Source organism: Mobula hypostoma, chromosome 8 (genome assembly GCF_963921235.1).
Source record: "Mobula hypostoma chromosome 8, sMobHyp1.1, whole genome shotgun sequence".
NCBI lineage: Eukaryota > Metazoa > Chordata > Chondrichthyes > Myliobatiformes > Myliobatidae > Mobula > Mobula hypostoma.
Window position 1 is genome coordinate 25,332,439 of NC_086104.1, and position 18,067 is coordinate 25,350,505.

Here is an 18,067-nt window from a genome sequence, read left to right on the forward strand (position 1 = left end):
CAGCTGTCTGTGGAAAGAAATTCAACAGATTCACCACTCTGTATCTAAATAAATTCCTGACTATGGAAGCCATGTGACAGGTTATCAAATCTACCCATACTATTCTTTGGCCTCAACAGTCATGTACTTACAGATAACAATTACAACATTTCAACAGTACACCCAACCATCTTCCTCAGGCACAAGTTAGACAAATGACAAGTCACCTAGAGACATCTCCTTAGATACCCTCTCAAGTGAGCAGGGCATGGGTAGGACTTAATACTCTGATTGGCTGTATCTGAACTGCCTGTTCCTTATTGTTCATCTGAATTAGCCTTTTTCTGATAGGCTGATATTTTTTAGGCCAAATCCTCTTTAGGAATGTGTGGTCCCAGACTGGAACTATCTCTACACTCTCAGAACCTACATTTACATCTCCCACATTCTCCATCTCTAGTGATTCCCGAATCTTTCTCTTGTAGGCATTCTCTTCCTTGCCAAGGATGTTGGCCTCATCAAACTTTGGCCTACATGAGCATGATAGGCAGTGTTCAGCAATTCCACTTCATTCTGCTCCCAGGTTTTTTTTAAGGCTCTCTTAAATTCTGCTATTTTGGTCTTTGGTGGCCTTGAAGTCAGATCAATATGTACTTTTAGTGATAGAGGTATGGAGTACACAACTCCCTGACACAGTTTTTTTTAGGTCTTCTAGGAACCACTTTGCTTAGCCTTTTTCTAATTGCGTCCTCGTTTTCTGCTATTAACCGGACACCCCATTTTTGACAAAGCATTCAAGAAAAATGTCTACCCTATGCACATAATTGAGAAAGGAATGGAGTGGAACACAACACCACGACAAAGACGACCTCCAGACAGAACGTCATTGTGCCATACAGTGGCAGCTTAACTGAAAAGCTAAGATGAACTTGCCAAAAATATGGTGTGCAGTTAATAGCAAAAAGTGGACACAATTAGAAAAAGGTTAAGCAAAGTGGCTCCTAGAAGACCTAAAGAATGGTGTCACAAGGACTCTCAAGCCCCTTTGTGCTTCAGATTTTTGTATTTTCTCTCCATCTAGAAAATAGTCAGCATTTTCTTTCTTCCACCATACACTTCCCAGCGCTGTATTACATCTGACAGTCCTTTGCCCATTCTCCTAATCTGTCTAAGGCCTTCTGTAGCCTCTTTTCTTCCTCAAAACTACCTGCCTCTCCACCTATCTTTGTATCATCTGCAAACTTTGCAACAAAGCCATCAATTCCATCATCCAGGCAATATCTATGGAAAAAAGTACAGTTAATGACCTGTGCTCTTTTCCATAGATGCTGTCTGGCCTGTTGAGTTCCTCCAGCATTTTGTGTGTGTGTTGCTTGGAATTCTATCTTCTGCAGGTTTTCTCTTGTTTGTGATTGAATCCCATCATCCAAATCATTAACATATGAGGGGTGATTGATAAGTTCATAGCCTAAGGTAGAAGGAGTCAATTTTAGAAAACCTAGCACATTTATTTTTCCTACAATTACACACTTAGTCCAGCAGTTGTGGAGCATATGGATCCCTTCTTTGTAGAAGTCGGCGTCTTGGCCCTCCAGAAGTGGTCCACAGCAGGGGTGATTAATAAGTTCGTGGACTAAGGTAGAAGAAGATGAGTTATTAACTTCAAACTTTATGCACTTTCACTCAAAGAGTTGAACTGCACGTGCATATAATGAGAGCTGTATAACTCATCTCCTTCTACCTTAGGCCATGAACTTATCAATCACCCCCGCTGTAGACCACCTGGAGGTCCAAGACACTCTCGTTACATGCATGTGTAGTTCAACTCTTTGAGTGATAATGCAAAAATGTTTGAAGTTAGTAACTCATCTCCTTCTACCTTAGGCCATGAACTTATCATTCACCCCTCATATAACATAAAAAGAATTCAATACATGTCCCTGTGGAACACCACTAGTCACCGGCAGCTAACCTGAAAAGGCTCCCTTTATTCCCACTCTTTGCTTCCTGCTTTATTTATGTTAGTATCTTCCCTGTAATACCATGGGCTTGTTAAGCAGCCTCATGTGGCAACTTGTTGAAGGCCTTCTGAAAATCCAAATACACAACATCAACCGATTCTCCTTTGTCTATCCTGCTTGTTATTTCTTCAAAGAATTCCAACAGATTTGTCAGGCAAGATTTTCCCTTGAGGAAACCATGCTGACTACGGCCTATTTTATCATGTGCCTCCAAGTACCCGAAAACCATATCCTTAATAATCGACTCCTACATATTCCCAACCACTGAGGTCAGAATAACTGACCTATAGCTTCCTGTCTTCTGCCTCTCTCCTTTCTTGAAGAGTGGAGTGACATTTGTAATGTTCCTGTCATCTGGAATCATTCCAAAATCTAATGATTCTTGAAATATCATTACTAATGCCTCCACTATCTCATCAGCCACCTCTTTCAGAAGCCAGGGGTATACACCTTCTGTTCCCGGTGACTGATGTACCTTCAGACCTTTCAGTTTCCCTAGAACCTCTCCCTAGTTATAGTAACTTCACACACTTCATGATCCCTGACACCTGAAACTTCCACCATACTGCTAGTGGCTTCCTCAGTGAAGACTGATGCCAAATACTTATTCACTTCATCTGCTATTTCCTTGTCTCCATTACTACATCTCCTGCATTGTTTTCCAGCACTCTGATATCCACTCTCACCTCTTTTTTTACACTTTATGCATCTGAAGAAACTTCTGGTATCCTCTTTAACAGTATTGGCTAGCCTACGTTTGTATGCCATCTTTACCTTCTTAATTACGTTTTTTAGTTGCCTTCTGTTGGGATTTGAAAGCTTCCCAATCCTCTAACTTCCCACTAATTTTTGCTCTATTATATGCCCTCTCTTAAGCTGTTATTTTGGCTTTGACTCCTCTTGTTACCCATGGTTGTGCTGTCTTGCCTTTCGACTACTTCTTCCTCTTTAGGATGTATGTATCCTGTACCTTCCAAATTGCTTCCAGAAATTCCAGTCATTGCTGCTCTGCCATCATCCCTACCAGTGTTCTTTTCCAATCAATCCTGGCCAACTCCGTTCTCTTGCGTCTGTAATTCTCTTTACTCCACTATAATACTGATACATCTGACTTTAGCTTCTCCATCTCATGGATTTATCTTAAATCTATGCCCTCCAGCATTTGATATTTCCAGCTTAGTCAGGGACTCAGACTATCTGTGCCCCTCATACTTTTATATACATCTATCAGGTCACTCTTCAGTTTTCTATGCTTCAGAGAAAACAAATTAAATTTATCCCAGCTCTATTGTGTCTAATGCTTTCAAATCCTATTTTGATAAACTACTTTTGAACCCTCCCCAAAACTCCCACATTTTTCCTGTAATGCAGCAACCAGAGCTGTACACAATTCCACAAATGTAGTCGAAATGAATTTTTATAGCTGTACATGACTTCTTGGCTTTTTTACTCAATGAAAGCAAGAATGCCATACACCAACTTTAGCATCCTGCCTACTTGTCCTGCCATTTTCAGAGGGCTACGACTTGCATCCCAAGACCTCTCTGTATTTCAATGTTCTTGAGTGTCCTAGACTTGTATTCTTTTCTCTTTATATTTGACCTCCCAAAATGCAATACCTCACACTTACCCAGATTAAATTCCATCTGCTCTTGCTCTGTCCATTTTTACAACTGACCTACATATAGCCTGCTGTTTCCTTTAACTAACTTCCTCGCTCTTCACAACTCCACCTATTTTTGTGTCATCTACAAAATTACCAATCAATCCACCTACAGTTTCATCAAATCATTTATATGTCTGTCACAGACAACATGGTCCCAGCACTAATCACTGCATAACACCACCAGCCACATACCTTGTCAAAATAACACCCATTCCACCACTACCCTCTGTCTTCTAGGGGTCATGTGAATCCCAAAATCTAATTGAATATTTTGATATATTATTTCCAATTAATTTAAAGTGACTCGCAGAGTTTTTTGAAAATAGAACAAAGTAATTTCAGGTTAGTCTATTGATTTGATATTGCTATTTGTGGTTTGTAGTTTATGTTCATAAGAATAATGATTTTTATCATTCTCATCTTCAGGTAAACAGAGATATTGAAAGAGATAGGGGGCGTGGTGATGCACTTTCAATCTTGTTCTGCTTATAATTTGGCTTGACTCCAGATCCGTGAGAGTGTTACTCACAGGGAATGGTTACTTGCAAAGTCAATTCAGGGCACGCGTAAGTGATCTTCATCTCATTAATTCAGTGTTTGTCAAAGCTTTTTTATTATGATTCTCTTTTGAAAAGGGTAGAGATGTAACATTTCACCGTCAAGGAATCGACAGGTGACCAGTTTGAAGGTGAGGATTTGCAAATATGTAACATTTAATTCTGCCTCAGGAAATCTCACCGTTTTTGACTACAGCACTTTTGAAAAGTGGTCGCTGTTATAGTATAGGGAAATTTTGAAAATAATGAATTTTTAATAAATTATTTTGCTGAATCAGAATCAAGCTTACTATCACTGGCAAATGTCGTGAAATTTGATGTTTTGCAGCAGCAGTACAGGGCACCAAATGAAAGTATTATAAATTACAATAAGAAATATATCTTTTTCTTTAATGAAGAATATTTAAATTAAATTAAATAAATCGTACAAAAAGAGAGCTAAGCTTGTGAGGTTCTGTTCATGAGTTGGTCCATTGTCCATTCAAAAATCTGATGATGGAAGGGAAGAAGCTGTTTATAAAATGTTGACTGTATTTGTTCAGTTCAAGTAACCAGGAATGTTGCACTTCCTCAAATACTTCCTTTGAGTTAATTTTGCCTAAGGGTTTTTATGTGAATTTAACCGTGAAATTTTAAAAAATTATATTTATCTGCTCTATTTCACAATTAATCAAGTATTTTTAAAGTTTAGTACTGAAATGCCGCAAGCAGTGTTTGCACTGCAGGCTCATTTTCAGTAATGCCAGGGAACTTCAACATCTTTGATAAAGCTTTGCCGAAACTTTGCATTTGAATTAAGATGCCTTTGACAATGTAGTGCTCCTTTATGCTGCACTGAACGGTTACTCTAAGATTTGTGCTCCCAGCTCTGGTATGTGTCTTGCTACTTCTGATAAGATGGCAGTGCAATTGGTTTTAGTGGCCTCTCTGGGCCAACAAATCGTGCAAATGTTTGTTTTAAGTGTTTATCTTCTGATCACAAAACCCTGATGGGCACTGGTAATACAAAATACTGCAAGTCTGGTTCATTGGCCAGATGACCAATGGTGGGGGAGCTGCATGGCTTTGGTTGTTGCACAGACCAGGCTCTTATGCCACAGTGTCGCCTGTTACATCTACCCAGGTTAGGAAGTGCTGGAGGCATTGTGGGAGAGAACAGGGGCATGGCGGGCACACTGAAATCCATGCTGGGTTTTGGTTGGCCCCTGTAGGCCAGCTGTCCTGTCGGTGCTGCCCTCAAGTATTCACTCCTAGAAGACAAGCTGGATTGCCTTTGTCTGCAGCTGACCCAGAGCGAGATGAGGAACTGCTAAGTGTGTGCTCTGGTCATAGTCATAGTCATAGTCATACTTTATTGATCCCGGGGGAAATTGGTATTCGTTACATTTGCACCATAAATAATAAATAGTAATAGAACCATAAATAGTTAAATAGTAATATGTAAATTATGAAGTAAGTCCAGGACCAGCCTATCGGCTCAGGGTGTCTGACACTCCAAGGGAGGAGTTGTAAAGTTTGATAGCCACAGGCAGGAATGACTTCCTATGACGCTCTGCGCTGCATCTCGGTGGAATGAGTCTCTGGCTGAATGTACTCCTGTGCCCACCCAGTACATTATGTAGTGGATGGGAGACATTGACCAAGATGGCATGCGACTTAGAGAGCATCCTCTTTCCAGACACCACTGTGAGAGAGTCCAGTTCCATCCCTACAACATCACTGGCCTTACGAATAAGTCTGTTGATTCTGTTGGTGTCTGCTACCCTCAGCCTGCTGCCCCAGCACACAACAGCAAACATGATCGCACTGGCCACCACAGACTTGTAGAACACCCTCAGCATCGTCCGGCAGATGTTAAAGGACCTCAGTCTCCTCAGGAAATAGAGACGGCTCTGACCCTTCTTGTAGACAGCCTCAGTGTTCTTTGACCAGTGTTTATTGTCAATTCGTATCCCCAGGTATTTGTAATCCTCCACCATGTCCACACTGACCCCCTGGATGGAAACCGGGGTCACCGGTACCTTAGCTCTCCTCAGGTCCACCACCAGTTCCTTAGTCTTTCTCACATTAAGCTGCAGATAATTCTGCTCACACCATGTGACAAAGTTTCCTACCGTAGTCCTGTATTCAGCCTCATCTCCCTTGCTGATGCTGTTGTGGAAACATGGCTCCAGGACAATATGCAATGCATCATCAATCTAGGCCATTCCAATATGAGACTTGTGCTAATATTATTTTGTAACACTATGTGCTGTTGTAACGACATGTTCTGTGTGTAACTATATATACTATTCTTTTTACACCTTGGCCCCAGGGGATGGCTGTTTCGTTTAGCTGTATAAGTGCATATGTATGAATAACAATTAAACTTGAACTTGAATTCACAACTTTCAGACTGAAGATCAGAACATTACTTCGAAGTCATGGCTGACCCCAACATCATAGTCCCATCAAAGCAAAATACACACAAGCTAATATCATGTAATATAAATCAACAGCTTAATTGAGTAACATTATGAATTTGCTTTTGTTATCAAAAATTGGGTGATAACTCCACCAATTTACATTGAGTTTCTCATATATGCTGTTAACTTTCCGTTAGCATCATTTAATAATATAATCAGGAACCCCTAGATAGTTATACAAATCAACGTTTTAGGTGACTACCACATCTATGTGATGAAAGGTCCCTATCCTGTGGAACAAAACTATATTGGGCATGTTCTTTACGTCAAGAAGTTAATTCACCGTTGCTGGAATTACTGTTTCACACTAAGGTCTATAAAAGGCCTGTGCAAATGACGAACCTGTCACACTCTGAATAGTGTTTCTGTACCAGGTCAACAGCATGACTTTTTATCCCACTGGAATGAGTAAACCGTTGCTTGTGCAGAATGCAGACTGTTGTTTCTGTCGGAAGTCTTTATGATGGATGTGGCTGATGCTGAACAGTGGTGGTGGAGTCATAGAGTCACAAATCATACAGCATAGAAACAGGCCTTTTGGCCCTGCTGGTCCATGCTGACCAACATTCCCTTCTAAGCCAGTCCCATTTGCCTGCATTGGACCATATCCCAGGAAACCCTTTCCAATTCATGTACCTGCCCAACAGTCTTTTAAATGCTGCTATTGTGCCTGCCTACTTTCTCTGTCAGTTCACTCTGACGACACACCACCCTCCATGGGACTAACTTGCCCTTCAGTTCCCATTTAAATATTTCCTCTCTCACCATAAATCTACTTTGTCATTGAGTTTTTGATTCCCATTCCCTGTGATATAGATAGTGTGTATTCACCATATCATATTGATGCTCTTCATGATTTTATACACCTTTATAAGGTCACTCCTCAGTCGCCTACATTCCAAAGAATAAAGTCCCAGCCTGCCCAACCTCTCTCTAACTCAAGGCCTTAATTCCTGGTCACATTCTTCTAAACCTTCTTTGCATTTTTTCTAGTTTAAAGATGTCTTTCCTTTTAACAGACAAACCAAAACTGCATACAGTACCGAATCCTCAGCCTTGTAAAACTTCTCCATAACATTTTAGCTCCTATACTGAAAGCCCTGACTGATGAAGACGAATGTGCCAAATGCCACCTTCACCTCTGTCTACTTGTGCTGCCACTTTTGGGGAACGATGTATTTGTTCTCCTACGTCCCACTGTTCAATGACAGTCCCATTGCCTTTCTGTTCACTGTGAAATTCCTACTCTGGTTTGACTTACCGAGGCAACACTTGAACTGAGCTGGACTGAATGCCGTTAGCCATTCTTCAGACCACTTGGCCAGATAATCAGAATCAGGTTTAATTTCACTGGCATGTGTAGTGAAATTTGTTGTTTTGCAGCAGCAGTATATAGCAATACATAAGAATCAAACCTAGAAATTACATGAAGTATATATAATAAAGTAAATTAAATAAGTTATGCAAAAAGAGAGGGAAAAAAATTACTGAGGAAGTGTTCATGGGTTTATTGACCATTAAGAAATCTGATGGCGTAGGAGAAGCTGATCCTGAAACGTTAAGTGTGTGTCATCAGCCACCTGTACCATCTCCTTAAAGGTAGCAATGAGGAGAGGGCATGTCCCGGGTGATGGGGGTCTTTGATGATGAATGCTACATTTCTGAGGCATTGTCTTTAAGAAGGTGTCCTCGATACTGGGGAGGATAGTGCCCATGGTGCAGATGGCTGAGTTTACAACTTTCTGTAACTTTTTCCAATCCTGTGCAATGGTCCTTCCATACCAGATGGTGATGCAACCTGTTAGAATATTCTCCACGGTCTACCTGTAGAAATTAGAGAGAGATTTTACTGACATACCAATTCCCCTCAAACTACCCTCGTGCCTTCTTTGCAATTGCATCAATATGTTCGGCCCAGGATAGATCATCAGAGACGTTGACACACGGGAACCTGAAACTGTTCACCTTTTCCACTTCTGATCCCTCAATAAGAACTGGTGTGTGTTCCCTCCTCTTACCTCTGCTGAAGTCCATGATCAGTTCCATGGTCTTACTGATGCTGAGTGCAAGGTTGTTGCCGTGACACCACTCAGCCAGTTGATCTATCTCACTTGTGTATGCCTCCACATCTCCATCTGAAATTCTGCCAACCACTGACGTGTCACTGGCAAATGTATAGGTGGTGTTTGAGCTGTGCCTGAGGGTGCAGAGAGAGTAGAGCAGTGGATTAAGCGTGCATCCTTTGAGATATGTCAGTGTTGATCCTCAGTGAGGGGGAGGTGTTATTTCTGATCGGCATGGCCTATGGTCTCCTGGCAAGGAACTCAAGGATCAATTTGCAGTGGGAGGTACAGAGGCCCAGGTTTTAGAGTTTATTGATTAGAAAAGCGGGTGTGATTGTGTAGAATGCTGAGCTGTCGTCAATAAACAGTCTGATGTTAGTATGACTATTGTCCAGGTGATCCAAGGCTAAGTGGAGAGCCAATGAGACTGCATCCACTGTAGACCATCTTCAACGTCCACAATATCACCTGTTTTAGTGTCAGCTAGAGACTTAATAACGATGACTTGTATATACTATTTATTTTGAGATACAGCAGAGTAACACGCCCCTCCAGTCCAACGATCCGTGCTGCTCCAGTTACACCCATATGACCAATTAACCTACTAACCTATAAATAAGGTTGAAAGAATGCAGAGAAGGCTTACAAGGATGTTGCCGGGACTTGAGAAACTCAGTTACAGAGAAAGGTTGAATAGGTTAGGACTTTATTCCCTGGAGCATAGAAAAATGAGGGGAGATTTGATAGAGGTATATAAAATTATGATGGGTATAGATAGAGTGAATGCAAGCAGGCTTTTTCCACTGAGGCAAGGGGAGAAAAAAACCAGAGGACATGGGTTAAGGGTGAGGGGGGAAAAGTTTAAAGGGAACATTATGGGGGGCTTCTTCACACAGAGAGTGGTGGGGAGTATGGAATGAGCTGCCAGACGAGGTGGTAAATGCGGGTTCTTTTTTAACATTTAAGAATGAATTGGACAGATACATGGATGGGAGGTGTATGGAGGGATATGGTCCGTGTGCAGGTCAGTGGGACTAGGCAGAAAATGGTTCAGCACAACCAAGAAGGGCCAAAAGGCCTGTTTCTGTGCTGTAGTTTCTATGGTTTCTATCTTTGGGATATAGGAGGAAACCAGAGCACCCAGAGGAAACACGAGTTCAGTGGACTAGAACTAGGGGACAAGTTGTTTCCACTGGTAGGTAAGGCTAGAAATAGGGGACATAGCCTCAAGAGTTGAGGGGGGGGTAGATTTAAGATAGAGATGAGAAGGAACTGCTTCTCCCAGAGAGTGGTGAATCTGTGCAATTCTCTGCCCAATGGAGCAGTGGAGGCTACCTCAGTAAATATGCTTAAGACAAGGTTGGATAGATTTTTGCATAGTAGGGGAATTAAGGGTTGGGGGAAAAGGCAGATAGGTGGAGATGAGTCCATGGCCAGATCAGCCATGATCTTATTGAATGGTGGAGCAGGCTTGATAGGTCTGATGGCATACTCCTGCTTCTATTTCTTATGTTCTTACGCAGCATTGTTGAACCCAGATTGTTGGCACTGTAATAGTGTTACAGTAACCACTAGGCCACCGTGTTACGCACAAATCTCATTCAAATTCCTTCCATTGTTGTTTCATATGGAATTCACACTACTAGTTAAAGTGTGGCCTGGGAGGGGCAGACTGGAGTCTGTCCGTTCAGGAGCTGGGGTTGGATCGATCTTCGTCTGGCATCTTGTCCACAGCCATTCCAACATAGGTGGCCCTGAAATGGCATCACTTGATGGAGTCCTTGAAGCACACAAGCCACCACACGACATCAATGTTGTTTGTGTGCATTTATAAATGATGAAAAGCAATGGACCCAGTAATGATCCCTGTGGTACACCACTAGTCACAGGCTTCCAGTCTTACAATAAAATGCTTTCTTTGTCAGTGGGAATGTGGAGTTGAGGTCACAGTTGGATCATTCATAATCTTATTAAATGTCAGCACAGGTTTGAGAATCAGAGGGACCCGCTCTTAATTCCTTTGTTTGCATGTCCTTGAAAGATTTATCTTTTCCCTGTGCTCCTGGGGGAATGTTCACTGTCAGTTTTCTCAGACGTGTTAAAAACTTCTCTTGTCCAAAGTGATATCTAAACAAATGACATGCAAAAGAGGTTTGCTTTTTTTAAAATTACATTTACAGTACATGTGGGAATTACTGGCAAGGCTAGAATTTAATGTCCTTCAGAAGATGTTACTGGGTCCCTTCTTGGACCACTTCATTCTGCATGGTGAGAGTTTGCCACCAGTGCTGTGGACAGGGATTTCCAGGATTTAGATCCAGTGATAGTGAAGGAGTAGCTATATAGTTCCAAGCCAATGTTGCATGATACAGTCATTGTCTTTCTCAGTGCAGAAAGTCATGGGTTTGTAAGGTGTAGTTGAATATCACAGGTCTGGTTAAGTAAACTAGAAGTACTGGAAGCACTCAGCAATTTAGACAGTCTCTGTGGAAAGAGTAACAGGGATAACTTTTCAGAACAAAGATCTTTGACTTGAAGCATTAAATGTATCCCTCTTCAAATGGATGCTGCCTGACTTGATGAGTGTTCCAGCAATTTTTGTTTTCTAATCAAATTTCCAGCATCTACAGCTTTGCTTAACTTTTCATACTCCAATGACATAGTTGCTTTGCCTTTTCCCTTCGGTCTCATAAACTTATTAGGCAGTGTGCACTTTGTTTTAGATGAGTTTCAAATTATAATTGCAGAAAGAATGTGCACTATAGCTGTAAAAATGATCATTAATAACAGAACAGTCCTTGCGATATTGAAACGGAAGGAAAAGAGAAGCATGGTAATTAGAAGATTAGCTGAATGTCAAATAAAACCTCACTGTGGCTACCATGAGATACTCATTCTGAAGGTGCCTTTGATACCTTGCAACAACAGGATTAATTAATGGTCTCACGCCCGGAACTCCAAAGCCATAAATCTAGTTAGCATAGCAGAGACATGTGGGTTCTTTACAACACCCTTCAGACAAACCATTTGTCCCACTGCCCAGGCTGATCACGTGCAGAGACTGTGTGCCCACGCTTCATTGTACTGGATGTGAAGGGTCCATTGAGCTGACATCTCAATCACAGTGGTCTGATAACAAGGCTACAGTGACCAGAAACTCTCTGCTGCCGGACTGGCCGAACAGGACCTCAATTCCTGGCAATCTGAGTAGCAATTTTATCTTTCTTTTAATCCTTCTGATACTGCTAGATTTTTTTTAAATTCATAGGAATGGTGAAAGCAGGTAGCATCTTTTTTTGGAGAGAGTGTATGCTAAAAACAAGAGAGCATAGGTTTAAGATCAGAGGCAAGAGATTTAAAAGGGCTATCAGTTTCACACAATGGGTGGGAAATAACAAGGAATGAGCTGGAAGAAAATAATGGTTGAAGCGGACATATTAGCAACATTTAAAAGCCTTCTAGGTAAGTACATGTATAGGAGAGGTTTACAGAGCCATGGGGCAAATGCAAGCAGATGAGACTAGCTCACTGGGCAATGCAGTCGGCATGGAAGAGTTGGGTCAAGCAGCCTGTTTCCTTGCTGTATGAATAGGATGCTAAGTTGCCATGGAGATTGTAATAAGGGGCTTTACTTGCAAGGGGATGGTATAGATTTAAGTTGAGAAAGCACAAATTTAAAGAGGTTCCAATGGATAGTTTTCACACATAGATTGATAGATACAGGGCACGTTGCCAGAGGAGGTGGTAGAGGTAGTGGTACAGGTACTTGGATAGGAAAGGAGTAGAGATATATGGACCTTGTGTGGGCAAATGGGATTAATGTAGGTACATCAAGTCGGGCCAAACAGTTCATTTCTGTGCTGTATGTCTCTGTGACTCCCTCTGACAAAACACATGGCATTGTGTGACTATTTCATGCACTGGACGTTATAGTTTTGAAACTCGTCCTGTTGCAAATGCACAAATAAACCTTGTTCAGGAGTAAACCAGGCCCAGCATTGAAGCTATTACTGTGAAGCTTTGTAAAGTATTTGACATTCTTATTTATTAACAAAGTGGTGATCTTCAGGCGGCCTGGTGGCATTGTTTGCTAACATACCAACACGCTGTGCCACAAAATGAAGCTTGAGAGCCTAAGTTAGCCTTTGTGTGCAAAACGTGTGCTTTCCATGTAAGGAAGAGTAGATTACAGTTCAACCCATGTGAAATTTTAATGGGGACATCTGTTCCATTAGTACCTTTGATAGAATCCTAGGAACATGTACTGTTGTTAAAAAAATATTGTGTGACACAAATTGAACTGGAATGAGAAGAGTGTGGAAAGCTATTAAGCATGAAATGGGTGATTAGAAGTGATGGAATTATTTTGAGAACTAAGAGACTTGATGGGCTAATTGGACACCTTCAAAGTCATAAGAAAATGCAAAAGTATATAAATCTGAAATATAACATAAATGGGTGCTGTTTTCTGTTGGCTGGTGACATATCAGGACTTTGCAGCCAAAATTAACATTTATTGCCTTTGATATGAGTAGCTTTCAAGGCTCTTTCTGAGGGCAATTAAATATTAGATATATTACTATGATCACAAATCACATATTGGCCCCATCAGATAAAGGTAACATTTTTATTCAGAAAAATATGAAAGAAGCTGCAGAGGGTTGTAAATTTAGTTAGCATCTTGGGTACTGGCCTACAAAATACCCAGGACATCTCCAAAGAGTGGTTTCTCAGAAAGGCAGCGTCCATTATTAGGGACATCCAGCACCCAGGGCATGCCCTTTTCTCACTGGTACCATCAAGTAGGAGGTACAGAACCCTGAAGGCACACACTCACTGATTCAGGAACAGCTTCTTCCCCTCTGCCACTTGATTCCTAAATGGATATTGAACCCGTGAACACTACCTCACTTTTTAAATATATTATTTCTGGGGGGTTTTTTTGCACGATTTTTAATCTATTCAGTATACATATACTGTAATTGATTTACTTATTTATTCTTTCTTTTTCTTTTTCTATATTATGCATTGCATTGAACTGCTGCTAAGTTAACAAATTTCACACACATGCCAGTGATAATAAACCTGATTCTGATTCTGATTCTGAAAATACTTTAGTGAAATCAGCAGGCATTTATTGCAATTAAAAAGTAGGTGCAGATGGTGGAAGTTTGAAATAAAAGCAGAAAATGTTAGAAATACTCAGCAAGTCAGGCAACATCTCTAGAAAGAGAAATATAATTAATGTTTTGAGTTGATGATCCTTTGTCATGTCTGAGAAAAGTTAGAAGTGTAATGAAGTCATGGAAGCTCATCAATTTGAAGCATGAATTTGGTTTCCCATTCTACAGACGTTCCCCTGACCTTCTGAGTATTGAAGAGAACATGTTGGTTTCATGGTCACTTTTTTTTATTGCAGACCACACTTAATTTAATTTCTCCAGCTCCAATGGGATTTACAGTCATTATTAGACCTATAATTGTTGATCTGGATCATTCATGTAAATTTCCAGATGACTAGCCCAGTAACTTTAACTATTAGACTGGTTTTGGTAGCTTTTCATTTTAGTCTTGGTGCTGAACTGTTGCTGTAGTCTGGAATGACTCATTTGGCACCTCAGTATTAACTGGTTGCCAATTAAAAATCTTGAAAGATAAAACCTCACACACTTTATTTACCTGAAGAGAACAAATGGAATTCCCGCTCAAAGACTTGAATGAGTCAACTGTCTTCTTAACAGAAACATGAAAAACAAAACAAAAGCTTTTGTTCCTTTCTTGTTCGGTTAGGTTGATAAGATGAGAAATTTTCTCTGTATAAAAAAAATGAATCATTATTGTAAGCAGTAATCTGTTCTGCTTTGGAATTCGACTGAGATCAGAAAGGATCATTTTGTGAAGCAACAGAGCAAAATCAACAAAGCAGAGAAATACGGATGTAAAATGTTCAGCGTACTGCTTCTTCATCCTGAGAACAGGATTAAAATCCTGATGGGATGATAGCTGAACTGGCAGAGAAAGTTCTGTAGCAATGAAGCAGAGGATATGGGTTTAAAGATAAAATTAGCATCTGTGGTGGATCAGATTTCACTGGAATATTTTCAGAATCAGGTTTATTATCACCGGCATGTGTCGTGAAATTTGAAATGAATGCTAACATCACATTTGCCTTCCTCACCACCAACTCTGCCTGCAAGTTAACCTTTAGGTTCTTCTGCACAAGGTCTCCCATGTCCCTTTGCATCTCAGAATTTGGGACTTTCTTCCCGTTTCGAAAATATTCTGCACATTTATTTCTAAAACCAAAGTGCATGACCATCCATTTTCAAACTTTTTATTTCATTTTCCACTTTCTTGCTCATTCTCCTAATCTGTCTTAAGTCCTTCTGCATCCTACCTGTTTCCTCAACACTACCTGCCCCTCCACCAATCTCTGTATCATCTGCAAACTTGGCAACAAAGCCACCTATTTCATCTTCTAAATCATTGATATACGCATAAAAAGTGGTCCCAACCCCAACCCCTGCTGAGCACCACTATTCACCTCCAGCCAACGAGAAAAGGATCTCCCCCTCCCCCTCCCACTTTCAAATCTCTTACTATCTCTTCTTTCAGTTAGTCCTGAGGAAGGGTCTTGGCCCAAAACGTCGACTGTACCTCTTCCTGTAGATGCTGCCTGGCCTGCTGCATTCACCAGCAAATTTTGTGTGTAACTAGAAAAGGATCCTTTTATTCCCATTCGCTGCCTCCTACCAATCAGCCAATGCTCTAACCATGTCAGTAACTTTCCTATAATGCAATGGGTTCTTAACTGGTAAGCAGCCTCATGTGAGGCCCCTTGTCAATGGCCTTCTGAAAGTCCAAATATACAACATCCACTACATCCCCTTTATTTATCTTACTTGTAAACTCCTCAAAGAATTCCAACAGGTTTGTCAGACAAGATTATCTCTTAAGGAAACCATACTGACTTCGTCCTGTCTTGTCCTGTGTCTCCGTACTCCATACCCTCAAAATTTACAATTGACTCCAACATGTTCCCAGCCACTGAGGTCAGGTTAACTGGCCTATAATTTCCTTTCTGCTGCCTTCCTCCTTTCTTAAAGACTGTAGTGACATTTCCAATTTTCCAGTCCTCTGACACCATGCCAGAGTCCAATGATTTTTGAAGGATTAGTACTAATACCTCCACAATCTCTACTGCTACCTCTTTCAGTACCCTAGGGTGCAGCTCATCTGGTACATTTATGTCTTTCAAATTTTTGAGCATCTTCTCTGTTGTAATAGTAGCTGCAGTCGCTTCTCTTCCTGCACACCCTTCAACATCTGGCACACTGCTAGTGACTTCCACTGTGAAGAGTGATGCAAAATACTCATTTAGTTCATCCCTCAACTCCTTGGCCCCCGTTATTATTTCTCTTGCCTCATTTCTCTAGCGGTCCTATATCCACTGTCATCTCTCTTTTATTTTTTACATACTTGAAAAAGATTTTACTATCCATTTTGATATTTGTTAACTTGCTTTCATATATCATCTTTTCCTTCTTTTAGTTTCTTTTAGTTGCTCTCTATAGGATTTTAAAAGCTTCCCAATCCTCTGTCTTCTTACTTTTTGCTTTGTTATATGCCTTCTGTTTTGCCTTTGTCAGCCACAGTTGTACTATTTTGTCATTTGAGTATTGCTTCGTTTTTTGGAATACATCTATCCTGCACCACCTTCATTTTCCCCAGAAACACTCTCCATTGCGGCTCTGCTGTCATCCCTTCCAGCATCTCCATCCAATTTACTTTGGCCAACTACTCGCTCATACCACTGTAATTTCCTTTAATCCACTGCAATACTGCTACATCAGACTTTATTTTCTCCTTGTCAAATTTCAAATTGAAATCAATCAAATTGTGATCATTGTGATCATCTCCTAAGCGTTCTTTTACCTTAAGCTCCCTATCCATTATAGCTGATCCCCTAGTAGCCTCAACAACTATCTGCTCTAAAAACCCATCTCATAGATATTCAACAGACTCACTCTCTTGAGATCTATTTCCAACCTGATTTTCCCAATCTCCCATGACTATCATAGCATTGCCCTTTTGACACGCCTTTTCTATTTCCTGTTGTAATCTGTGGTCCACATCCCAGCTACTGTTTGGAGGCCTGTATATATCTGCCATTAAGGTCCTTTTACCCTTGTACTCTTAACTCAACCCAAAAGGATTCAACATCTTCCAATCCTATGTCACACCTTTCTACTGACTTGATGCCATTCTTTACCTGCAGAGCCACACCACCCCCTCTGCCTGCCATCCTATCCCTTTGATACAGTATGTAAGTTTGGACATTTAACTCCCAACTACAGCCATCCTTCAGTCACAATTCAGTGATGGCCACATCATACCTGACAGTCTGTGATCGTGCAACAAGATCATCCACTTTATTTCTGATACTCCGTGCATTGAGTTATAACACTTTGAGTACTGTGTTTGCTACCCATTTTGATTCTGCATCCCTAATCCCTAATGCTCTGATGCTCACCCTGCTGGCTGCAATTATATCCTGCCCTTCCTGACAGTCTGACTGCACACTATCTTTGCTTTTTTACCACCCATCCTGTCCTGAGTCCCTTCACTGTGGTTTCCAGCCCCCTGCCAAATTAGTTTTAAACCCTCTCCAACAACTGTAACAAACCTGCCCACAAGAATATTGGTTTCCATCGGGTTCAGCTGCAACCTGTCACTTTTGAACAGGTCATACCTTCCCCCAGAAGAGATTCTAAAGATCCAAGGACCTGAAGCCCTGCCCCCTGCACCAGCTTCTCAGCCTCATATTAATTTGTCAAATCATCCTGGTTCTACCCTCACTGGTTCGCGTAGCAGGCAGCAATCCAGAAATTACTACCCGGGAGGTCCTGCCTCTCAGCTTTCTGCCTAGTTCTCTAAATTCTCTTTTCAGCACCTCTTTGCTTTTCCTTCCTATATCATTGGTACTAATATGTACCAAGGCAACTAGCTGCTTTCCTGCCCTCTCCAAAATGTTGTGTACACAATCCGAGATGTCCCTGACTCTCTTACCTGGGAGGCAACATGGCATCCGGGTGTCCCATTCACATCCACAGAACCTCCTGTCTGTTCCCCTGACAATTGAGTCCCCATCACTACTGCTTCCTTCTTCTCCCTCTGCACCACAGACCTCTGCCCAATGCCAGTAACCCAGTTTCTGTGGCATTCCCCTAGGTGGTCATCACCCACAACAGTATCCAAAACTGTATACGTATTTTTGAGGCGAGTGGCTGCAGGGTGCTCTGCATGAACTGCCAAT

The 18,067-nt window shown here is 41.2% G+C and overlaps 1 protein-coding gene across 4 annotated transcripts in view; it reads left to right on the forward strand.

Annotated features, from left to right (window-relative positions):
• Positions 1 to 18,067, forward strand: part of LOC134350076 (muscarinic acetylcholine receptor M3-like) — a 401,102-nt gene that overhangs the window by 181,793 nt on the left and 201,242 nt on the right. For 2 of the 4 annotated variants that reach the window (XM_063055000.1, XM_063055001.1), the window contains exon 2: positions 4,093 to 4,232. In XM_063055000.1, the coding sequence (XP_062911070.1) occupies positions 4,201 to 4,232 (32 nt within the window). In that variant the 5' untranslated portion in view covers positions 4,093 to 4,200. Of the gene's footprint in view, positions 1 to 4,092; positions 4,233 to 18,067 lie in introns of those variants that run through there. The other 2 variants (XM_063055003.1, XM_063055004.1) reach the window with 1 other exon arrangement.